This window comes from Balaenoptera acutorostrata, chromosome 17, assembly GCF_949987535.1.
Source record: "Balaenoptera acutorostrata chromosome 17, mBalAcu1.1, whole genome shotgun sequence".
Lineage (NCBI taxonomy): Eukaryota > Metazoa > Chordata > Mammalia > Artiodactyla > Balaenopteridae > Balaenoptera > Balaenoptera acutorostrata.
The window spans coordinates 25,397,122-25,424,016 of NC_080080.1; the positions used below are offsets into that span (position 1 = coordinate 25,397,122).

At 34.1% G+C, this 26,895-nt stretch overlaps 1 protein-coding gene across 3 annotated transcripts in view; it reads left to right on the top strand.

Moving 5' to 3' along the window:
• The window catches only part of CSMD3 (CUB and Sushi multiple domains 3), a 1,183,499-nt gene that overhangs the window by 466,776 nt on the left and 689,828 nt on the right, over window positions 1-26,895 (top strand). For all 3 annotated transcript variants that reach the window (XM_007188796.2, XM_007188797.2, XM_028168178.2), the window contains one exon: window positions 4,032-4,119. In XM_007188796.2, coding sequence (XP_007188858.2) covers window positions 4,032-4,119 — 88 coding nt within the window. The remainder of the gene's footprint in view (window positions 1-4,031; window positions 4,120-26,895) is intronic.

The following is a 26,895-nucleotide window of genomic DNA, read 5'->3' on the forward strand; positions in this document are numbered from 1 at the left end:
CACCATGCTAGACTAAGAAAGTAAAAAGAGTGAATAAAATACAGTCTCAGTTGGCAATGATCCAACATTTTATTGGGAAGCTAAATGAGTTAAGTGGCAACTCTTTTAGGATATAAAGTTAGTATAAAATAACATTCTGTCTACATTCATGATGTTGGAGTTCAGAACAAAATCCAAAGCATTCTATTTTATAAGGTGGAATACAATTTTTAAATCTAATATAAAAAAAATTCTAAGATGCCACTAGCTGGATGAGGTAATGTAGAGATGACTTTTAGTAAGATGACTTTCAGGATCTAGTTATTTTTATCTTTAGAGTACATTATGTGCTATGTAAAATCAGAAGCTTAAGAAAACGTGCTTGTAATAACAATATTTTATTTTGATGTTGACTAATTTTATAGTATTTTCAAGCTAGAATATACAATAATATAGTACATTAATTAAAATTCCTATAGCATATTTTATAAGCACATATAATAAATATACTTCAATGTTATAAGAAACGATAATTCATCCAATTTTCTTAATTCTATAAATTCTGCCCTCTCTTTTTGTCACTGATGTGTGGGGAAAAGGATTCATATTGTATTAGTACTAGTAATAATAATAACATTATTATTATTATTGTCCTTAAAGATCAGACCAAAAAGGATATTCCCCGTAGTTATGCTCTTTTCAAGAGGCAGGACCCTGTCCATGTAATTAACTTTTAAAGAGCACTCATGTTCTTTTTACAAGTTACTAGTCAAATTGAAAGAAGTAAAAATGATAAATATTTGTCCAGTTGTTTTAATGGCATTACGTAATGAAAGCAGCTGATTGAATGGATACTAACTTCATTTGAATGTCTTGGCGTCACTAGCTATGGGCAGTTTTGTAGCATCTAAATATCAGATAAATAAGAGATTATATACTTTATTTTTTATTTTAAATTTTTTAATTAAAGAACACTAAATACATGTATCATGTAGCAGCTCTCCCGTTATCTTTACAATTTAAGTTGGGAACTTTTTCACTATTGCAGATGTCCAAAGACAGCAGTTTAAAGGACACTTTCAAACAGACAAAAGTAATTTGACAATTAAATCATAAGAACTGGGATTAATTAAGTGAACATGGTGAAAGTTATAAATATGCTCTGCATTCTAAGATAAAATATTTGGAAAAGTGTTTTGAATTTTAAGTATTGATGCCCTTTCTCCTTTCTGAGCTTTCTGTACAGGATGGAGAGCTCAGGTGTGAAGAGTAGAATTTCTTGAATCAGTCTGCCAAGGTCGAAACATAGACTAAGGCAGAAAGTGGAAATAGGACTTTAGAAATGTGTCTTAACCTCTCTATGCCTCAGTTTCCTCACCTGTAGGAAACATATAATAATAGTAGCTACCCTTCAGATTTGTGTGAGGATTAAATGAGCTGATACATGTAAAGGGTGTAGATTAGTTCCTGACACATAGTACTGTGTGTTAGCTATTGTTAAAATTTATATTAACCTAGGCAATAATGATGATGAAATGGAAAAAATGAAATTTTTTATTATTTTTATTTTCTAATGTATTCACAGACACGTCTATTTTTACCTATAATCTGTGTTATAAATTTAATATAATAGTGTAGGAAGCCTAAGTCATACCACTTCTTCTTCTTATCTCTATTGTATGTTAAAAAAGTCACATTTTAATAGCATATACTATAATATTTTCAAAAGTCAGTTAGGATAGTTCTTCCCATAGAAAAAATACTCATTGAAAACAGTGTACAGCACATTGTTTTTAATCAACCTACTAGGAAATATTTACTGAGAAGTCATTAACCCCCATCTAGGTACTGTGGGAATATTAAAATAATTATAAGTTTTTCCTTATCTTTATCAAGTGTATAATATATTTATATATATGACTAAGGAATATGAAACTACTAACAGTATGACAAAATAATTTAAAAATTAAATATAAAATTGTTCATGCCATATAAAAAGAGGGATTAGAAAATCTGGAAAAAAATGAGAGACTGTATTTTGCAAAAAGTGGGACTTGAGCTGAGTCTTGAAAATTATATAGAATTTTGATAGCTAAGGAGGAAGAAATGGAAAACATGGAGACCTGGAGAAAACACAGAGCATGGAATGAGCATGGCTAACCAGTACAACTGCAGAAGAATGAAGAATCTGTTGGACTTGAGTTATGGCTGTATCTTGGTGGCTAGTGGGTAATAGAGGTTATATACTTAGAAATCTAGAATCATAGGATATTTGGACAGTAATGAAAACTGTGTTTGAGAAAGTTTAGTTCTAGTACTCAGGATGAATTGGAAGAGAATGATAGTAGAGAAACAAAAGCATCAGTGATTAAGCTGGATTTGAGCATGCACATGAAATGACTATGAGAATTTTGGTGGGTTGACCTAGTAGGTCATTGAAGGAGCAGGATGGAGCTTGGGGGAAAAAATGACAAAACCATATATTTGAAATTCTTAACAAAGAGGTAATTTTTCAAGCCACGAGGAAAATATAAAATATGGTGAATTATGGGTCACTGTCTTTGAATTTGCCCTCTGTATGTGATATCAGCTAAAGTAAGAGAGTGGCCAAAACAAACATAAGAAGCAACAAAAGCCAGAAAGATAAAAAGAAATTAATTAGCAAGTCAGCAGACCAAGAAAAGCAAAAATATCACATGCTTTGTGTGGATTGGTGAACTTGTAATTTGGCAGCAGTAAGGATACTGTTGAGGATATTTAGGAAAGTGATTTTTATAGAATGAAGGGTGCATACACAAAATTTCATATCTAATTGAAAATATGACAACTTTACCAGAGGTATGACTGTTCGGCCATCATCTGATAGTCATCTTGCTATCTGATAAATCAATATGAACAAGTTGGCAATCTGAACTAAATGATGCAGGGATCCAGTGGTTCTCAATATTGACTCTACATTAGAATCACCTGGAGGATCATTAAAAAAAATCAAACAAACAAAAACAACAAAAAACAGATCCACAGGGTCCTACCCAAAGTAATTGCATTAGAATATCTAGACATAAAAGTTAAGCGTCTTTATTCTTTTAAAAAAGCTCTACAGGTGATTCCAACCCACAGTGCAGGAAAAGAACCATTGCAAGGTTTACAATTTCCCTCTCTAGAGTCTCTACTCAGGTCCCATTCTTTTCTTTAAAACGCAGATAAGTTGATGAAGAGGAAAATAGAAGTTACTCTCTAATTCACTGTAAGATTGAATTCATGAATCAGTATCACTCAGATATTTCAGACCTTATCTGGTTTTGATCTTCCCATTTGAAAAAAAGCGCTATCTTGGGGAATTATTTATTTACTGTGATCACATTCACTGAAAATATTAATAAATCTTTTTAATAATTGGGTGTTCTGAAGAAACTGCTTAAAGTGTACAATGGCTAAGTAAAACACAGTCATGGAAATTGTTAAAGGGTAAAGCCCTTATTTTGATTTTCATCATTATATCATAGTTCAATGACATGCTTGATAATTTGCGCCGCAGTTTTACTTTCACATTGGCAGACTAAATTCTTTGTTATATACTAAATAAAAAGTGGTAATAACCTTAAACTTTTTTCCACAGGGTCTTATTTTCTATTGCAACTTAAAAAATAATAAGTACCGAAACGACACTGCCCTAACTGGTGGTGACTTCTCTACTGCCAATAATTAATGGAAACTCTGGCACTGATACCCTGGGAGTGCATTACAAGAGATTTCACTATTTGATAGTAATTAAAAATAAAGTGTTAATTGTTAATGTGTTAATATTCAGATTAGTAAGTCATTGAATAGGAACATGAAACTTACTTTCTTATATGTCCACAAATAGAAAAAATGTTTCTGTCCTCATTATTGGTTTATCAAGCTATATTTAACTTTATATAAACTATAGTGATTACAATAACAAAATACAAGAATATATTTTATGTACAACTTTAAATGAATATCACCCTTGTTTTTCTAATCATATATGTTTTGATTCTTTTTTTCTTTTCTTTCTTCTGTTGTTCCAGTAAATGAGGGAGGTATTAAAACAGCTTCCAATTTATGCCCAGATCCAGGAGAACCAGAAAATGGGAAGAGAGTTGGATCAGATTTTAGGTAAGATTTTAAATTGTTTATTTCATTATTTATCTTGTTAAGGTTTATTTTAATTTTAACTTCAAATATAACTAATAATATGGAGATGAAGACCTGGTGACTTAAAAGTGTGGCAGCTAGATTTCATTGATGTGTTACCATTAATAATATTTCATTATTTTAAAGTGACTAATCAAATTTATTAGGATACTTTTTGGAGTTTAAATGATTAATCTGTTGTCATGTAGTAAGTGAAAAATCATGGGATTTGATTTGAAAAACATGAGTTTGAATTCAAATTCTTCTGCTTATAAATTGTCTGATCTTTGGTAAGTTATTCAGTCCTGTCTGCCTGAGTTTCCTCTTCTGTAACATGTATATCAAATTTACCACATAGAATGGTGAGTTTCAAATGAGGTACTGCCTGTGAAACCTTCCTGCAAATGTTCTATAAACATTTTATATGTAATTTTTAGAAATAAATGTAACTTGAATAAGTTTTATCTCCATCTTAAAATTAGTATTTATTTTAAAATTTGAAATTAGTTTACTTACAACATAGAAAGTGTATGTAGTAGACTATGGTAGCCATTAACTTGCACTATCAAACAATATTTTTTAAAAATCTTGAATTTTCAGTAGTCCTCTGTAACATTTTACAAATAAAAGATACAAAAAATTCTATAAAATACTAAGTGATAATTTAGTTAACATTCACAAATACTTATTTTCACAAAATATTCATGATATATTAAATTTTAAAAATGATAATGGTTATAGTTACACATACCACACATTTACAATCTTTTCTTCTTTATATTGTTTGTACAAAGGACAAATGCTGTGCTAAAGAATATCCCTATGAATAAAAAGATAGTTCTTATAATAAAGACCTGTGAAAATTTTGTCCCCGTGGATCATTCAAGTTGACTTAAAGTTATATTTTGATATACTTGCAGTGAAAAACAATATTAGTTCAATATGAATAAAATTGTAATTTTCTAAAAATTTTGCAGAACTTTCTTTAACTAGCCTGATAATTAATATGGATAATAATGTTTCAAATAATCACACTAGAAAGAAATTCAAAAGACCTGGGAAACTAGTCAGTCTGATCTTAATAAACTAAGTGACTATATTAAAAATCAACTAAATCTCTCAACCTCAATAATTAAAAGTGATATTTCATAGACTGCAGAGTGGTAAACCATTTACCTTGTATTTTTACATGTATTCTTTATTTATTATAAAATGCTATAAGGTGTTTATTATTTTATTCCCACTTTACAAATAAGAAAACTGAAACTCGGTTTATCCAGCTAATAATTTGATGGAATTGAAATTTGAACTCGTTACTTCCTGATTCTAAATCCTGACCCTTTAATCACTATATTACATTATGCTTTGAAACCAAACTTCATTCACATCCCATCCTTGCAATAAACTATCTTGTCTTCTCCAAGAGTTGGTTTCATCAGATCTAAAAACTAGGATAATAATACTTGTTTCATAGGGTTGAGGGAAAGATTACATGAGATAATGTATGCATGGTAGTAATCATAAAGCTTAAGACAAATAAGTATTCAATTAATTCTAGCTTCTATTATAGTATGATAAGATAAATGAAATAGTTATTATTAATATTAATATTTATTTGGTCTCACTTTTTGCAAAAATATGAGGTTTATTAGAAATAGACTTAATAGGAATATAGTGAGTTAAATTACTTTTAGTGGATTTCAAATCATAAGATTATCTTACAGTCATGTTTCAAGACCCTGATAGATGTTAGGCATCAAGAAGCTCACAGTCAGGCTAAGATATAATAGAGTCATTATAATTTAAGAACATGTGAAATGTCATGGAGACAAAAGAGGTATGATATTTTGTGCAGCTAGGAGATGAGGGTCACAGAGGCAAATGTTGAGGTGGGTTATGAAGTATGACTGGAATCTGGTGTAGAGAGGAAGAGAAATCCAGAGACCATTTATATGTTTATACATTCATTGTCTACATATATTGTTTGCCTGTTATGTACCTGGCTTTGTACCAGGAACAAATAAAACACTTAACAGCAGACATAGTACATGCCTCCCATAGTTCTTCAAATTTAATGGCAAAAAAGACAATAAACAATTAAATGAATATCAAATTTTAAAAAGTACTGTGAAGTCAAAAATAAAATTAAAAATCAAGCTTCTGTGAGAGATGATAAAGATGTCAGAGTGGGAATCCACCCAGTGTAAGAAGGTCCCACTTTCATTGATACCAGAAGAATTTTATGCCTCTAGCCTACAGGAAAGGAAGAGCCTCACACTGAGGAAGAGCTTGATGAGCCATTCCAGGAAAATAAAGATTAGGGACTCTAAATTATAGAATGTAAATTGAAGAAAGTCACAGAATACAATAGAAAAGTGGTAGAATGAAGTTGAGGAGATATGGAGAAACCAGATCTCTTCTTCAGAAGAAGCAAATTGGCAGCCATTCTGCTTAATCTGCACTGAAGATATGTTTTGTTTTAAACACACAATGTTTTAAAAATTTGTGAGTCAACATTTAAAAATCAGGAGATTTCACACACACGCGCGCGCGCGTGCACACACATTTTTGTATTCCCTTTTTAGATTTGGCAGCTAAAAGCAATGTACCTTCATTGCAACATCTACTGGAACCAATTAACAGATGTTCCCTTTAGGCTAAGCAAACTCTCTGCTTCACAGTGGTCACCCCTAGGCTTCTTCACTCATGTAAGTCACCTACCTATTATGGGAAGCTGTAAAGAGATTTGAGAGAGAGAGCTGATTTCAATTTATATTTTCAGTACATCATGCTTTATACTTTAGATAGATGGATTGAAGAAAACAAGTTTTAGTTAGAAGGCTACTGCAGCAGTCTGGGTTTAAGATGGTAGAGACTTAGACTATGGTGATAGCAGTGAACTAGACAGACTCAAGATATCCTTTGAGTCTTGGACACTCAAAATTCTCAGTGTCCAATGATATTTGATGTGGAAAGTAAGAAAACAAAAAAGGATGATCCCTAATTTCCTCAGCTTGAACATCATGAAATTGACGTAAATAGTTATATTTAATTAAGTGTGGAAGTCCAGAGGTTTTGAGGGAAAAAATAAGAGTTCTGTTTAGAGATTGTAAACTTCAAATGACTTAGAGATTAACAATTGGGTATGTTAAGTTCATAGGTGAACATAATTAAAGTTCAGAGATAGCAAGGAAATATCACTATGTAGATGTGATTAAGAATCCTAAAGCAGCATGAATAGATGACATCAGTTAGTGTAGAATGACAAGAGAATCTATGACATAGTCCAAGTTCTATGCTATTTCATGATATGATTGATTTTAAGAAGCTATCAAATCATTCTCACGAGTGGCAAGAGAAATACACATGAATGAAGCAAGGGAAGGAAGTCCTTTAAAAGGGGTCAGGAATTTTGAATACAGTTGAAAATGATGAGGACAGAAGACTGTCTCTTAAATTTGACAACATGAAGGTTGTTGGCAAGAGTGATTTCACTGGAGTGACAGAGGTTGAAACAAATTGAAATAAGCTGAAGAGTGAATAGACAGTTCAGATAGGTAATAGCTTTGGAACATCAAATTGCATAAAGCAGAAGAATAATGGAGCAGTTGTATAGTCATTAGGAAGTCAAAAGAGATTTTCTTTTTAGAGATACAAGAAACCAGAATATGTTTATTGGTTGATACAAATAATCCTGTGGAGAGGAAAATACTGATGATAGGAAAGATTCCTAGTGGGTATAAGTAAAGGAACATAACTTTTTTGGAGAAAATAAACACGATCCCAAGGGCAGGAAGAGTGCTCTAGAGCCTGTGAGCCACAACTACTGAGCCCACATGCCACAACTACTGAAGCTTGTGTTTCCTAGAGCCCATGCTCCACAACAAGAGAAGCCACCACAATGAGAAGCCCGTGCACCGCAAAGAAGCCCGTGCTTGCTGCAACTAGAGAAAGCCCATGAGCAGCAACGAAGACCCAATGAAGCCAAAAAAAAAAAAAAAAAAAAGAAAGATTTTGTGAAAGGAAAATGAGAGCGCTTATATTTAATACTTTTACTCTGGGAAGGCTGCATCAAGCAAGACCATCAAATTTATTTTTATATATATATATATATATATATATATATATATAAATGAGAGAGAGAGAGATGGGAATGGATGGGAGAGGAACTTTGAGAGAAAAACTGGAAATAGTCGTTACCCAATAGTGGGAGAGCAAGTTTGATATAGAAATATTACCTTGCTAAGTAATTTTGAGTGTCCTTTTGAGATTGATGATAATGAATCTGCCTAATTATATGATTTCTATCTAGAATTACTAAGCTTCCCAGGTACAAGCATGAAAAAGATTGTGCAAAGGCATGATAAAATTCAGTGCATTCAGGAAATTTCTAGTGATTCTTCTAGTCATAACAAATAGAAACATGGATGTGGAGCAAAGAAAATTTCAAGCAGAGTTATAGGTTGGGGGTCCTTTACAAGATAAGTGGATTAGATCATCTTTCAAGTTCAGTTTCAGCTATAAACAGGACCGATTCAGAAATAGCAGGTAAAATATTTTTAATCTGTTTTAGAAGGGAAAGAAATAATTTTTTTGTGTTTAAAAAGTATAAAACGATAATCATTCTTATATAAAAGGCTATGGGAAGCACCCCAAAGAATAAGAAAAGGGAAAGCTGGTAAAAGAATAAAAATCACTGACAAAAGATATACTGTGTCAGCTTACTTTGAAGCAATATACATTTAGTTAGGGCTTGAATTAACTCTATGTTACTGGACCCCTATCATTTCAAAGGAAAGTTAGCCTCTGTTAGGCAGGTACACGATGAATCACTACTTCCACATATGGAAGCAAGCCTTGTTGTTGGATTGAAGCACCAGTCCCTGCCCCATAAATATTAAAACAAACAAACAACAAAGAAGCAAAAAAAGACAAAAATAACTCATGGCAATCTCTCCTGGTGCCCTTTACCCATTTGTCTATGTAATACTCCAGTTCTTTGAGGTACCAGGGCTCACACATTTCTGCAATTTAGCAAACATCCAGGTAAGTGTAAGAAGTCAGTCTCCCCCACCATTTAGTGCCTCTTTACTCACTGAATTGTCTTCTTGAAGCCTCCCTCCTAATTGGGTTGAGGTAGGAGTGGGGATCACCCACTCAAATGCTCCAATTCCCTCCAAAGAAATTATACTTGCAAATTTTTCATTAATTGGTATCCTCAAATCTTCTGATACATCCTTCCTGGAGCTAAGTTATGTGTTATTCTAATGATCTTGAATGATTTTTTTTTAATACATCCTTAACAAATTCTACACAAATGTTCTGAAACCCCTCTTTTAGAATGTGTGAGCACATATCCTCATTTATCAGCCTTGGGGCTTCAGCTAAAACTGAAACAACCAGAAATGTCTCATTTGTTAACATACTTTTCCATAAATGATCATTTCCGAAGAAGGGAAAAATTGTGAAACGAGTCCTGTTCCATCTGTAAGTATGAAAAATTGATGAGGACCTAACCATAGACGATTTTTAAAACAAATGAATGAATGGAAGTTCTAATAACAGAACATTAAACTGTTTATAAGCTGCATTTATTAAGATTTCATCTATAAATATTTGTTTCTTTAATCTTAAAATTATATGGCTTCTAAGATAAGCACACAAATATACATAAAGATAAATATAAAACAACTTTTGTTTATTGGCTTCCTAGCTGTTAGGAACATGTTTTTCTCTGTTACTCATATCTTAAAAAATTCTACCAAGACAATTTCTCAAGATTTGCCTATCACCATTGTTAATCTTATAGCAGCCCCTGAGTGTATTGGGATAGGGTCTAGGGAGAGCAATACTTACACACTGGACTAGAATTCAGGTCTTATTTTCAAGTGCAATATTATTTTCTTATAACACACAAAAATTATTTAGGTAGTAGGGTGGCTTTTGATTTTTTAAATTGGAAACACCATTTCCTAGCAAACCAAACTTAAAACTTGGTAGTAATTACAAGCAGCCAGGGGCAGGGTGGGGGTGAGGGGCAGACAGGAAAGTAGGAACAGTTGTTTATAGCACCAAACACCACTGAATCTTTTGGGGGGGTGTTTTTTTTTATTGTTTTAATTTTTATTGGAGTATAGTTGATTTACAATGTTGTGTTAGTTTCAGGTGTACAGCAAAGTGAATCAGTTTCATACAGATATATCCACTCTTTTTTAGATCTTTTTTCCCATACAGGCTATTACAGTGTATTGAGTAGAGTTCCCTGTGCTATACAGTAGGTCTTTATTAGTTATCTATTTTATATATAGTAGTGTGTATATGTCAATCCCAATCTTCCAATATTTATCCCTCCCCACCCCATTACTCCCTGGTAACCACAAGCTTATTTTCTACATCTGTGACTCTACTTCTGTTTTGTAAATAAGTTCATTTGTACCCTTTTTTTAGATTCCACATGTAAGTGATATCATATGATATTTGTCTTTTTCTGTCTGACTTACTTCACTCAATATGACAGTCTCTAGGTCCATCCCTGTTGCTGCAAATGGCATTATTTTGTGCTTTTTTATGGCTGAGTAATAGTCTATTGTATATATGTACCACATCTTCTTTATCCATTCCTCTGTTGATGGACATTTAGGTTGCTACCATGTCCTGGCTATTGTAAATAGTGCTGCAGTGAACATTGGGATGCATGTATCTTTTCAAATTACGGTTTTAGAGAGAACCTAGCTCAACATAATAAAAGCCATGTACAAGTCCACAGTGAACATCATTCTCAGTGGTGAGAAACCACTGATTTTTCTTTTGAAGTATCTCTAGGGTCCAAGCCCTCATCCATTGCCACTTCTATTCTTTTAGCTCAGATTTGATTAAATCCCTAACAATTCCTGCAGGCTTCAAGATTTCAGTGCAATGTTACTCAATACAATCAATAAACCACCAAAACCATAAATAAAAATATATAAATTGATTGATTAGAATCAAAATGTCAGTGTCCTTTGGTCTATAAATTCGGAGGCTAGGAGAGAAGGGATTAATTAAAATACTTTAAAAAGTTTTTGCTTGTTTTTTGTTTGTTTGTTTTGGTTTTTTTAACTTAAACAAACATTGCAAAACCTAGTTAGAACTGCTTTGAAATTTGAAGCAGGTAACTTCTCATATGTTACCTACCATCCTATTAATAAAATAACATTGCCTTTTCTATTCGTTTATCTTACACTATTTTATAGTACTCATCACCACTGAAGTAATGTATATGTATTTTATTTTTATGTTTTCTGTCAAGCCCCACTAGAATACTGGCTCTAACAGTCCATGGGCTTTGTTTAGTACAGTATCAACTTCACTGAAAATAAGTTTTAGCCACTCAATAAATACTTGTTTTTTTAAACAAATGGGATCTTAAGAAATTTATGAAATCACTAATCATTTAAGATTTAGAATTTATAAAGCACATTCAAGACAGAACACTAGGTAGACATACACACAGTTTCACTTCATAATGTATATAAATATTATTTTCATAATATTTTAAAAATACCACAGCAAAAATATTACTTTTAAAAAGGCATACAAAAACTTGAAAGAGCAAATTAAATACAAAGATGAAGAATAGTAAAAAGTAGAGTAGATATGGGCTTCCCTGGTGGCACAGTGGTTGAGAATCTGCCTGCCAATGCAGGGGACACGGGTTCGAGCCCTGGTCCGGGAAGATCCCACATGCCGCCGAGCAACTGGGCCCGTGACCCACAACTACTGAGCCTGCGCATCTGGAGCCTGTGCTCTGCAACAAGAGAGGCCACGACAGTGAGAGGCCCGTGCACCGCGATGAAGAGGGGCTCCTGCTCGCCACAACTAGAGAAAGCCCTTGCACAGAAACGAAGACCCAACACAGCCAAAAAAAAAAAAAAAAAAAAGTAGAGTAGATATAAATGAAAGTGAACAAGAAATTAATAGAGAAAAATCCATAAAACCAAAAGGTGCTTTTATTAAAAAGATCAATAAAATTGATAACCTCTAGATAGACTAATCAAAGAGAGAGGGAGAGGAGGAGAGAGAGAGAGAGGGAAAGAGAGAAAAGAGAGTAAGAGAAGAGATACAATCCACGAATATTAAAGGATAATAAAGAAATATTATGAACAACTCTGTGCCTACAAATTTGATAATTTAGGTTATATTGATGGATTTCTTGAAAAACACAATCTATAAAATTCTCACAAAAAGAAATAAATCATCTGAAATGACCTAAAACTATTAAAGAAATTAAATCAATAATTAAAACCTTCCATTGGTGGGGATGTAAATTGGTACAGCCACTATGGAGAACAGTAAAAACTAAAAATAGAAGTACCATATGACCCAGCTACCCCACTCCTAGGCATATACCCAGAGAAAACCATAATTCGAAAAGATACATGCCTCCCAATGTTCATTGCAGCACTATTTACAATAGCCGGGACATGGTAGCAACCTAAATGTCCATCAACAGAGGAATGGATAAAGAAGATGTGGTACATATATATAATGGACTATTACTCAGTCATAAAAGAGAACAAAATAATGCCATTTGCAGCAACAAGGATGGACCTAGAGATTGTCATACTGAGTGAAGTAAGACAGAGAAAAACAAATATCATATGATATCACTTATATGTGGAATCTAATAAAAGGGTACAAATGAACTTATAAAACATAAGTTATAGTCACAGATGTAGAAAACAACCTTATGGTTACCAGAGGATGGGGGGGATAAATTGGGAAATTGGGATTGACATATACACAATACTATATATAAAATAGATAACTAATAAGAACCTACTGTATAGCATAGAGAACTCTACTCAATACTCTGTAATGGCCTATATGGCCTATATGTAATGGCCTATATGGCCTATATGTAATGGCCTATATGTACTATAGCATAGAGGACTCTACTCAATACTCTGTAATGGCCTATATGGGGAAAGAATCTAAAAAAACGATTGTATATATGTATATGAAACTGATTCACTTCGCTGTACATGTGAAAATAACACAATATTGTAAATCAAATATACTCCAATAAAATTTTTTTTTAAATAAAATAAATTTAAAAATAAACCTTCCAAAGTAAAAAGCATCAGGCCCAAATTGATTCACTGGTGAATTTCAACAAACATTTAAAGAATAAATGATACCAATTCTCTACAGTCTCTTCCAGAAAAATAGAGGGAGTACTTCCAAATTCATTTTACGAGTCCTCACTACCCCAATACAAAAATCAAAGACATTGCTACAAAGGAAAATTTCAAACCAATATGTCCAATGAACATAGATGCAAAAATTTTCAACAAAATATTAGCAGATTAAGTTTGACAATGTATTAAAAGAAGTATACAGCATGGCTAAATGGTATTTATTCCAGGTATAGAGGGCTGGCTTGACATTCAGAGCTCAAGTCATTTCATAAGTGGGCTAAAAAAGAACATCATATCATCATTGCAATAGAATGAAGAAAAAAAAAAATTTGACAAAATCCAACCCTCTCAGAAAACTACGAAGAAAAGAGAACTTTATCAATTTGTTAAAGAAAATCTACTACTACAAATATGCAGCTAACATGATATACACTTAGTGGTGAGAAACTTTTTCCCAAGATCCGAAACAAAACAAGAATTTCCCCTCTCACCACCCTTTTTCAGCATCATACTGAAAGTCTTAGCTAATACACTAAGACATGAAAAGGAAATAAAAGGTTTATAAATTTAGAAGGAAGAAATGAAACAAACTTTTTTTTCTTGCAGATTGTATGATTGTCTATGTAAAAAGTTCCAAAGACTCAACAAAGAAACTTGTGGAACTAGTAAGTGATAATAGCAAGGTTTTACGATACATATACAAAAGTTATTATTTTTTTGTATACCAGCAATGAACAAGTGGAATTTGAAATTAAAAGCATAATATCATTTACATTAGCACCAAACAATAAAAATAAAAAAGAAAGACAGACTTAGGTTTAAATATAACAAAATATTTACAAGATCTATATGAGGAAAATTACAAAATTCTGATTAAAGAAATCAAAGATCTAAATCAATGGAGAAATATTCCAGGTTCATGGATGGGAAGAATTAATATTAATGAGATGTCAAATCTTTCCAACTTGAGCTATAACTTCAGTGTTATCCCAATGAAAATCCAAGAAAGTTATTTTGTGTCCATCAACAAAATAATTCTAATATTTATATAGAAAGTCTATTAAAAATTAAACAACATACAAGCAATTTTATATTTTGAACTGAGTGATATATATATCTGTATGCATGCACATATACATGCATATGTTTTTTTGACTATAATATAATATTAAAATACTTCTCTAGAATATTAGTATAATAACCTCAAACGTTTCATTCTCCTGGCATGGCAGTAATTTCTGAGAAGGAGAACTTTAGAGAGAAGAAAAGAGATATTTCAATTGAGACATGTATTTTTTGACAGATAAGAACAGCTGCCCCATCTCAATTCCCATGGCCACAATTGTAGTTAACCCATTTAAAACATTTTTAGGTAATTGCAATGTCAGCTTTACTAGCTGCAGATTCTTCCTCTTTTCATCCATGTACAAGTTATTATCACATTAGTCTTCCAAAAACATCTGCAATAATGTGTTTTTTCAACTCAAACACCAGCAGAGCTTTCCTAGTAGTTTTTTCACAAACTACTCAATTTTGGCAGTTAAAACATCTCAAAGTATATCCAATGTTGCCACATTTATCTGCCAACCATATTTTTATGGTGACAAATTATCCTCACATAGTTTGCCTCAAATATGTCTGATTTTCCCTGACTTCTCCACTCGGTTTTGTTGTTTCTTCCTCCTGGAATATTCTATCCCAGCATTTTTGCCTGTGTCATCTTATGCATTCTTCAAGGACTCACTTAAAATCCTCCTTCCTAAAGCTTTACTTATTTCCACAATCTGTTACAATCTGGTTAACTCCTCCAGCATTGTGTGTATCTTCATTACGGTACTTAAAATATTTTTTTTCCTTGTCTTGTAGAAACTTTTCTAAGTGTAAAATCCTTGGAATCAGAAATAAGATTATTCATATTTCTGTATGCCTGATGAAGAGAGTTCAATAACTGTAGTGAATTGAATGGCTTAAAACAGCAGCTTCAGAATTTTTCCATTAATTTCTCTGATCATATGACCTTATAGCAGGACTTCAAACTCATCATAAAACTAAATGATTTATGGGCAGCAGTTGCTAAAACAGAAACATTCTTCTATGCACAAAATCAATATTTTTTAATCACTGAGGAAATATATAAGAAAATCCTTGGGAAAGTAAGGCATCTTATAGACTTGTATTTTACTTACCATTTTATGCTTTAATCTCCAAGGTAAGAATCCCAGAATGTGTTTTGAAATTTTAAAAGCTTTCTTTCTAATTTGAAATTCCTATGGAGCATAACAGGCTTTTAAAGGGAGAAATGCTGCCAAGAGATATTGAAGCTGCCAGCAGTTTCTATGCTGAAAAATAAATTAAAAATTTAAATGTCTTTTAAAATTATAACTAAATGTCTGGGAAAGCTCAGCCTCCGAGATTCTTAAGTTTCACAGACTTTCCTTCTGGAGGAAAGGTTTTGTCTGATACTTTTCCTTTCAAGAGATGTCACCCAGTAGGGACATGAATTTGTCTTCTTGAGAGCAAAGAATAATGTTGGATCCAAAATTTGGGTTTTCATTTGGATTATTAAAACACTGGTATATCTTGGGATTGAAACAGCAGGGAATATGCTTCTCATCTGGTAATATTAAAACACGACTATAATGAGGAAAGGCTGACTATCATGATGTAAATCTATCATACTTTTAAATGTGGACCCATCTTCACCCATTCTCCTAGCATGAGATTTGTAAATATGGTAGTATGCTCATTTATATATCTAACTTTGATAATTTCAAAGACATCATTAATAGAAACTTCCAAAGTTGTTCTATCTCTTCCCACAAAATATCTTCTGAAGAATAGCCTATGCATGTGGCACTTCCTTCCTCACCACACAGCTATTTCCTAATGTTTAGAATAAAGTAATAATAATTACTTTTATTTAATAAAATTACTTTTATTAAATACTTTTATTAAATAATAAAGTAATCTGACTTTTTGCATCATCTCTTAAATTACTAATGACTTTTCCATCCCTAAATTAAATTAATTTTCTCACTGCTCACTTCCCTTGACCCTTCTGTCACCGTTGCAATCTCTTTTTGGGGTCTTTCAATGACCGAAAAATACCTTGGTTTCCCTGAGTTTACTCTCTGACCACCGATTTTTCACTCTTTTCTTGAAGAATTCACTTTCTCCTCCCATTCCCTAAAAAATAAACATTCTTCAGTGTTCCATCTTCAAAACTCCCCTCTTCTATTATATATTCAGCTTTAAGAATAGCATTACTTCTGAAGGATTCAGTAATCATGACTTTCCATGTTTCTATCAGGTCTTTATTATTTTCATTCTTCTGAGATATAGATATTTATTATTTTAACTTAAAACAATTGAACTGGTCTTTTCTCCACAACACATATACATCATTACGAGTGAGAGAGCATGGAATTTGGAATTAGTTGGATTTAATTTTAGATGCCGCCACACTTTTATTAGACTTAGAGAAGCTCTTTATTCTCCCCAAAGTTCTGTTTCTTTTTCAATAAAAATGGAAAGAGTAACACCAAATTGTACTGTTTTAGTGAAGGACTAGATTATCTAACAGTCATAAAATTGCATAGTGAAGTACCCAGGATAAAGTAGAGCTTTTTCTTTCTTTTTTATTTTCTTATGATTTTCCCAGTGAATTCAGATTTAAAAATCTTCACTCTTTCTCCAAATCCTGCAACCTGTTGATTCTACTTCTTCAATCTTGTGAATTATTTTCAATTCATATTGCCTCCATCCTACTTTATACACTTAAAACTTCTCACCATTGCAATTGCAATGGTCTCCTATTCTATTGCAAGACGTATTACACTTGGCTTTCAGATGAAGATTCTTATTATATAGCTACTGATACATTACCCCTGGATCAAAAACTTGTATCTCCCATGGCTCACTGAATTAAGAAATTATATCAGTTATCACACACATACATATAGCATACATTAACTTAAAATAACTTTCACATCATTATTTTGTTACTAATTAAAACATTGTATGTGTCAATATTGCTATTTTGCTAATAAGTAAACCGGTATGCCAGAAGTTTGCACACTTAACAGTAATAAAAGCATGCCTTGAACGTAGAGCTTATGGCTTGCAATTTGGTGCTCTTCCCCCCTCACTTATACATTTGCATTCTAGCATTTAAATTTCTCCTTAATACAGTCCAAACCTAACTTTCTGGCATTATATTTCTATTTCTACCATATTGTGTTACAGACTGCTAAATGTGCCTCTTCAGAAAATAAATCATTTTAGTTGTGTGATACGTATTTTTAGAAAGAAACATTAAAAAAACACAAACTACTATTTCCTGAAACTAACCATTTGCTTAAGGCAAACTGTTCTTCCAAATGCCTCTACGCTTTATCAGCTCAGTAATTTAGCACATGCTTTTCTCTCTTCCTAGAATATGTTTGACTATAAGAATCCTATCCATTCTTCAAATGGACTTTCTTCTTCCTTGGTTTCCCATAACTTGTATCCATGCTCTCTTGGCTCATAGGGCTTGAATGATATTCACGGTGTGCTTCTCTTACCACAATACTGGAATTTATTCTGTTTTTTGAAGGCAGGTATTGTCTTATTACATTATTCATCACCAAGCCAAAAACAGTTTAGATGCTTAAGAAAAGCTTGCTTATTTGAATTTGAGCATAAGAAAAGCTTGCTGATTTGAATTCGAGTAAACTTGCACTGCAGCCTTCCTCTGGTGTTATGTTTCAAGACCAGTGCAATTAAGACTTCTCATTACTATCATTGTCTCTGTGGAAAGTTGTCTCTGGCCTCTTTGACAGAGTTCCATAAAAGACATATTACCTATATCTGAAAACAAAGAGCAGTGAAAGCATAAATACTCTATTGTTGCATGGGGCCCAGATTGCACAGGACAATATCATCATATTAAAACTAGCTCTAATTTTAAAAAGTCTATTTTAAGTTGCATAAATATATAGAAGAAATAGTAAGCCTAGATTTTTGAAAGTTATTCCGAGTATGTTTATCTAAGCTGATAGGACATTTGGGAAATATGAGTTGTGAAAATGCTTGACATGGGTAGGCAATCTTAAAAGAAAACACAAATAACAAACCTTAGTCCTTACACTGTACATACTTACTGAGGAGCTTAGCACTTTATCTATACTTTGTCTGCTTTATCCTCATTGTTTCCTCATTACTGGAGGGGAAAAGCATACTCCAATGTTACAGTAAAAATATTAAAAAGAAAAAGTGATACAAGAAATAGTTTGAGGCTACAAATCATTTAAATCATCATAATATTTCATTGAAATAAAGTTTAAAATATACATATTTAGAAATGTATTAAAATATTCTATTTAGGACATAATTTTTGATGAATAAAATATGGATAAAGAAAGTATATCTGCTTGTGTAATGTGGGAATACTTTGTGTATACTAATAGTAATTTCAGATCTATAAAAAATGAGATTGTTTCATGTATTTTATTCTATATATTATTAAATGACAATATTTTGAAAAAAGTTATAATAAAAATATATATTTAAGAATCTCTCCTAATTTGTCAGCAATATGGTAGAGTAGAAGGATGTGAGATCACCTCTTCTTACAAAAACAAAATCACAAATAACTGCTGAACAACCATAGACAAAACAAAAAACAAAAAAACAAACAAATGCTGGAACCTACCAAAAAAGATACCCTACATCTAAAGAAAAAGGAGAGGCCAAAATGAGACAGTAGGAAGGGCACAATTGTAATAAAATCAAATCCCATACCCGCTGGGTGGGAGACCCACAAACTGGAAAATAATTATACCACAGAAGTTCTCCCACAGGAGTGAAAGTCCTGAGCCCCACGTTAGGCTTCCCAGCCTGGGGATCTGGTAATGGGAGGAGGAGCCCCCAGAGAATTTCTCTTCGAAGACCAGAAGGGTTTCATTGCAGGAATTTCACAGGATTGGGGGAAATAGAAACTCCACTTTTGGAAGGTGCACACAAGGCCCCGTGTACACCAGGACCCAGGGAAAAAATCAGTGACCTCATAAGAGACTGGGCCAGACCTACCTGCTAGTATTCGAGGGTCCCCTGTGGAGTCAGGGGGCAGCTGTGGCTCACTGTGGGGACAAAGACACGGGCAGCGGCAGTTCTGTTGAATACTCATTGGTGTGAGCCCTCCTGGAGGCCACCATTTCCTCCCCAAGACCTAGCCCCACCCAATAGCCTGTAGGCTCCAGTGCTGGGACACCTCAGGCCAAACAACCAATAGGGTGGGAACACAGCCCCACCCATCAGCAGACAGGCTGCTTAAAGTCTTCCTGAACAAGGCCCTGCCCACCAGAAGGACAAGACTTAGCTCCACCCACCAGTGGGCAGGAAGCAGACCCTCCCACCAGAAAGCCAATGCAAGCCTCTTAGACAGGCTTATTCACCAGAGGGCAGACAGCAGAAATAAGAAGAATTAAAATCCCACAGCCTGTGAAATGGAAACTGCAACCACAGAAAGTTAGAAAAAATGAGGTGGCAGAGGAATATGTCCCAGATGAAGGAACAAGTTAAAACCCCAGAAGAACAACTAAGTGAAGTGGAAATAGGTGATCTACTGGAAAAAGAATTTAGAGTAATGATAGTGAAGATCATCCAAGATCTCAGAAAAGAATGGAGGCACAGATTGAGAAGATGCAAGAAATGTTTAATAAAGACCTAGAAGAACTAAAGAACAAACAAACAGAGATAAACAATACAATAACTGAATTGAAAGATACACTAGAAGGAATCAATAGCAGAGTAACTGAGGCAGAAGAAAGGATAAGTGAGCTGGGAGACAGAATGGTGGAAATCAATGCCACAGAAAAGAATAAAGAAAAAATAATCAAGAGAAATGAAGACAGTCTAAGAGACCTCTGGGACAACATTAAATGAACCAACGTTTGCATTATAGGTGTCCCAAAAGGAGAAGAGAGAAAGGACCTGAGAAAATATTTGAAGAAATAATAGCTGAAAACTTCCTTAATATGGGAAACGAAACAGCCACCCAAGTTCAGGAAGCCCAGAGAATCCCAGGCAGGATACACCCAAGGAGGAACACACTGAAAAACATAGTAATCAAACTGACAAAGAGAAAGAAAAAATATTAATAAGCAACAAGGGAAAAGCAACAAATGACATACAAGGGAATTCCCATAATGTTGTCAGCTGATTTCTCAGCAGAAACTCTGTAGGCCAAAAGGGAGTGACACAATATATTTAAAGTTATGAAGGGAAGAACGTACAACCAAGAATACTCTACTCAGCAAGGCTCTAATTCAGATTCAACGGAGAAATCAAAAGCTTTACAGATAAGCAAGAACTAAAAGAATTCAGCACCACCAGACCAGCTTTGCGGCAAATGCTAAAGGAACTTCTCTAAGTGCAAAAGAAAAGGCCACTACTAGAAACAAGAAAATTACAAATGGAATAGCTCACTGGTAAAGACAAACGTAAATTAAAGGTAGGAAATCATCTGCACACAAATATATCAAAACCAGCAATTGAGAGAAGAGGGGAGCACAAATTCAGGATATTGGAAATGCATTTGAAGTTAAAAGACCAGCATCTTAAAGCACTATTATTTATATACAGACTGCTGTATCAAAACCTCAGGGTAACTGCAAACCAAAAATCTACAATAGATACACATACAAGAAAGAAAAAAGAATCCAAACACAATACTAAAGTTAGTCATAAAATCACAAGAGAAGAGAACAAAAGAGGAAGGGAAGATAAAAGACCTACAAAAACAAATCCAAAACAGTTAAGAAAATGGCAATAGGAATATACATATTGATAATTACTTTAAATGTAAATGAATTAAATGCTCCAACCAAAAGGCATAGACTGGCTGAATGGATACAAAACCAAGACCTGTATATATGCTTTCTACAAGAGACCCACTTCAGATCTAGGGACACATACAGACTGAATGTGAGGGGATGGAAAAAGGTGTTTCATGCAAATGGAAATGAAAAGAAAGCTGGAGTAGCAATTCTCATATCAGACAAATTAGACTTAAAATAAAGACTGTTATGAGACAAAGAAGGACACTACATAATGATCAAGGGATCAATCCAAGAAGAAGATATAACAATTGTAAATATATATGCACCCAACATAGGAGCAACCCAACATATAAGGAAAATACTAACAGCCATAAAAGGAGAAATTGACAGTAGCACAATAATAGTTGGGGGACTTTAACAACCCACTTTCATCAATGGACAGGTCATTCAGACAGAAGATCAATAAGGAAACACAGGTCTTAAATGACACATTAGACTAGATGGACTTAATTGATATTTATAGAACATTCCATCCAAAAGAAGCAGAATACACATTCTTCTCAAGTGCACATGGAACATTTTCCAGGATTGATCACATGCTGGACCATAAAGTGAGCCTTGGTAAATTTAAGAAAACTGAAATCATATCAAGCATCTTTTCCGACCACAATGTTATGAGATTAGAAAGCAACTACAGAAAAAAAAAACTGTAAAAACTCACAAACACATGGATGCTAAACAATATGCTACTAAACAACCAATGGAACACTGCAGAAATGAAGAGGAAAGCAAAAAATACCTAAAGACAAATGAAAATGAAAGCACAACGATCCAAAACCTATGAAATTCTAAGAGGGAAGTTTATAGCAATACAGTCTTACCTCAAGAAACAACAAAAACACAAACAACCTAACCTCACACTTAAAGCAACTAGAGAAAGAAGAAAAACAAAACCCAAAGTTAGTAGAAGGAAAGAAATCATAAAGATCAAAGCAGAAATAAATGGAGTAGAAAGGAAGAAAACAATAGAACAGATTAATGAAACTAAAGGCTAGTTCTTTGAGAATATAATCAAAATTGATAAACCTTTAGCCAGACTCATCAAGATAAAAGGGAGGGGACTCAAATCAATAAGATTAGAAATGAAAAGGAAAAGTTAATGATACCACAGAAATACAAAGGATCATAAGAGACTACTAGAAGCAACTATATGCCAATAAAATTGACAACCTGGAAGAAATGGACAAATTCTTGGAAAGGTACAATCCCCCAAGACTGAACCAGGAAGAAATGGAAATATGAACAGACCAATCACAAGTACTGAAATTGAAACTGTGATTAAAAAACTCTGAACAAACAGAAGTCCAGAACCAGGCGGCTTCACAGGCCAATTCTGTCAAACATTTACAGAAGAGTTAGCACTTATCCTTCTGAAACTCTTCCAAAAAACTGCAGAAGAAGGAATGCTCCCAAATTGATTCTGAGACCATCATCACCCTGATACAAAAACCAGACAAAGATACCACAAAAAAGAAAATTATAGGCCAGTATTGCGGATGAACATATACACAAAAAATAACAAAATATTGGGTTGGCAGAAAAGTTCGTTCAGGTTTTTCCATAAGGGGTTACAGAAAAACCTGAATGAACTTTTTGGCCAACCCAATGCTAACAATCTGAATCCAACCATACGTTAAAAGGATCACATTCTACGATTAAGTGGGATTTATCCCAGGGATGCAAGGAATTTTCAGTATCTGCAAATCAGTGTGATACACCACATCAACAAATTGAAGAATAAAAACCATATGATCATCTCAATAGATGCAGAAAAACCTTTTGACAAAATTCAGCACCCATTTATGATAAAAACTCTTCAGAAAGTGGGCATAGAGGGAATATTCCTCAACATAGAGGGAATATTCCTCAACATAATAAAGGCCGTATATGACAAACCCACAGCCAACATGGTTCTCAATGGTGAAAAACTGAAAGCATTTCCTCTAAAATCAGGAATAAGACAAGGAAGTCTACTCTCGCCACTTTCATTCAACATAGCTTTGGAAGTCCTAGCCACAGCAATCAGAGAAGAAAAAGAAATAAAAGGGATCCAAAATGGAAAAAAAGAAGTAAAACTGTCACTGTTTGCAGATGACATGGTGCTATATATAGAAAATCCTAAAGATGCTATCAGAAAACTACTAGAGCTCATCAATGAATTCAGTAAAGTTGCAGGATACAAAATTAATGCACAGAAGTCTCTTGCATTCCTATACACTAATGATGAAAAATCTGAAAGAGAAATTAAGGAAACAATCCCACTTACCATACATCAAACAGAATAAAATAACCAGGAATAAACCTACCTAAGGAGGCAAAATACCTGTACTCTGAAAACTGTAAGACACTGATGAAAGAAATTGAAGATGACACAAACAAATGGAAAGATATACCATGTTCTTGGATTGGAGGAATCAATATTGGCCAAACGACTATACTACCCAAGGCAATCTACAGATTCAGTGCAATCCCTATCAAAATACCAACAGCATTTTTCACAGAACTAGAACAAAAAAATCTTAAAATTTATATGGAGATAGAAAGGACCATGAATAGCCAAAGCAGTCTTGAGAAAGAGAAATGGAGCTGGAGGAATCTGGCTCCCTGACTTCAGACTATACTACAAAGCTACAGTCCTCAAAACAGTATGCTACTGGCACAAAAACAGGAATATAGATCAATTGAACAGGATAGAAAGCCTAGAAATAAACCCATGCACCTATGGTCAATTACTCTACAACAAAGGAGGTAAGATTATACAATGGAGGAAAGACAGTCTCTTCAATAAATGGTGCTGGGAAAACTGGACAGCTACATTTAAAAAACTGAAATTAGAACTTTCTTTAACACCATATACAAAATTAACTCACAGTGAATTAAAATCTAAATGTAAGACTGGATGGTATAAAACTCTTAGAGGAAAACATAGGCAGAGCACTGTTTGATATAAATTGCAGCTATATATTTTCCTAGCCATCTCCTAGAGTAATGGAAATAAAAACAAAAATAAATGAGACCTAATTAAACTCAAAATCTTTTGCACAGCAAAGGAAACCATAAACAAAACAAAAAGAGAACCCACAGAATGGGAGAAAATATTGGCAAATGATGTGACTGACAGGGGGTTAGTCTCCAAAATTTACAAACAACTCATGCAGCTCAATATCAAAAAAACTAACAACCCAATCAAAAAATGGGCAGAAGACCTACACAGACATTTCTCCAAAGAAGACATACAGATGGCCAAGTTTCACATGAAAAGATGCTCAACATCACTAATTATTAGAGAAATGCAAATTAAAACTACAATGAGATATCAACTCTCACCAGTCAGAATGGCTACTATCAAACAATCTAGAAACAGTAAATCCTGGAGAGGGTGTGGAGGAAAGGGAACTCTTCTACATTGTTGATGGGAATGTAAATTGGTACAGCCACTGTGGAGAACAGTATGGAGGTTCCTTAAGAAACTAAAAATAGAGCCAGCAATCCCACTCCTGGGCATATATCTGGCAAAAAACATTGTTTGAAAATTTACATGCACTCCAGTGTTCATCACAGCGCTGTTTACAGTAGCCAAGACATGGAAGCCACCTAAATGTCCATTGACAGATGAATGGATAAAGAAGATATGGAACATATATACAACGGAATATCACTCAGGCATTAAAAAGAATGAACTAATGCCATTTGTAGCAACATGGATGGACCTGGAGATTATCATACTGAGTGAAGTAAGTCAGACAGAGAAAGTGAAATATCATATGGAATAGCTTATATACAGAATCATAAAAAAAATATGTTACAAATGAACTTACTTACAAAACAGAAACATAATCACAGACTTAGAGAATGAGCTTATGCTTACTGGGGGGATGGGTGGCGGGCGGGATAGATTGGGAATTTGGGAATGACATGTACACACTACTATATTTAAAAGAGGTAACCAACAAGGACCTACTGTATAGCACAGGAAATGCTGTTCAATATTCTGTAATAACCTAAATGGGAAAAGAATTTGAAAAAGAATAAATACATGTACATGTGTAACTGAATCACTTTGCTGTACACCTGAAACTAGCAAAACATTGTTAATCAACTAGCCTCCAATATAAAATAAAAATTAAAAAAAAAATCTTCTAGTGTCACCATTAATGACAAGAAAAACATAAATACAAAATTCACTATATCAGATCTGTCAGACTTTCTCATGCTGTATTTGAAACGTTACTCAGATTTAGTATTCTGTAATTTTTTATAGAAAAAAATCAGCTTTATTAAGTATTTTATTTACTTTTATTTTTAAAAAAAGTATTATGATGGAAATACTATGTGACTTGGACAAAGTGGAAAAAGGGATTATGACCCTAATTATGTAATATGAGATGCATGTATAGTAATGAAATGAAATGAGAATAAGAGAAAAAATAGGACATAAAACAAAAAGAGGTATCTGAGTAATGAGAAGGTTTTTAGTTTAAACAAAATAGATAACATGAGAGACAGACAGGAGATTTGGTGTAGGAAGAAGAAGGAAAAAGATCTAGCAACTCACTGATAAACCAAATGTGGAAATAGAAGGAGAGAAGACTTAGCAGTGGCAGACTACGGGTGTCCAGGAACGCACGGTGGACTCAGCAGCAGTGAGTAGTTAGTTAGCTGTTGTGAGTCAGTGTCAGTTGCTTGGTGGCGGGGGCCACTGTCACCACGAAGGGTACTGGACAGCCATCGAAGGTAGTCACCACAGCAGTGTGTGATCTCCTCAGGTATCTGACTAAATTGGAACTTATGCTGTGTACATTTCTTTGTGGATATGTCTGAAAACCTAAGACCCTACAGCCCTAGGTTAAGACTCTTGGATTAATATAATGGTGTTAGCAGAAGTCATGTTGCTGTGGACTGGAGAGTGAATTTGCCTGAGGGCAAAGACAAAAGGGAGGACACTATAGGGAAAAGAATATTTGAGATCAATTCCTAAGGAAAGGAAAGGAAGCAGTGACATAACGCCTAGAGTTAGTGCCAGTTAAACTGTCTTCAAGATGGCTGAGGAGTAAGACGTGGAGATCACCTTCCTACAAATACATCAAAAATACATCTACATATGGAACAGCTCCTAGAAAACACCTACTGAATGATGGCAGAAGACATCAGACTTCCCAAAAGACTCTTGGTGCTCCAGCCGGGTGTCAGGCCTGAGCCTCTGAGGTGGGAGAGCCAAGTTCAGGACATTGGTCCACCAGAGACCTCCCGCTCCCTCGTAATATTGAACAGCAAAAGCTCTCTCAGAGATCTCTATCTCAACGCTAAGGCCCAGCTCCAGTCAACGACCAGCAAGCTACAGTGCTGAACACCCTATACCAGACAACTAGCAAGACAGGAACACAACCCCACCCATTAGCAGGGAGGCTGCCTAAAATCATAATAAGTTCACAGGAACCCCCAAACACACCACTGGACATGGTCCTGCCCACCAGAAAGAGAGGATCCATTCTTATCCACCAGAACACAGGCACCAGTCCCATCCACCAGGAAGCCTACACAACACACTGAACCAACCTTACCCACTGGGGGCAGACATCAAAAAAAACGGGAACTACGAACCTGCAGCCTGCAGAAAGGAGACCCCAAACACAGTAAGTTAAGCAAAATGAGAAGACAGAGGAATACACAGCAGATGAAAGAGCAAGGTAAAAACC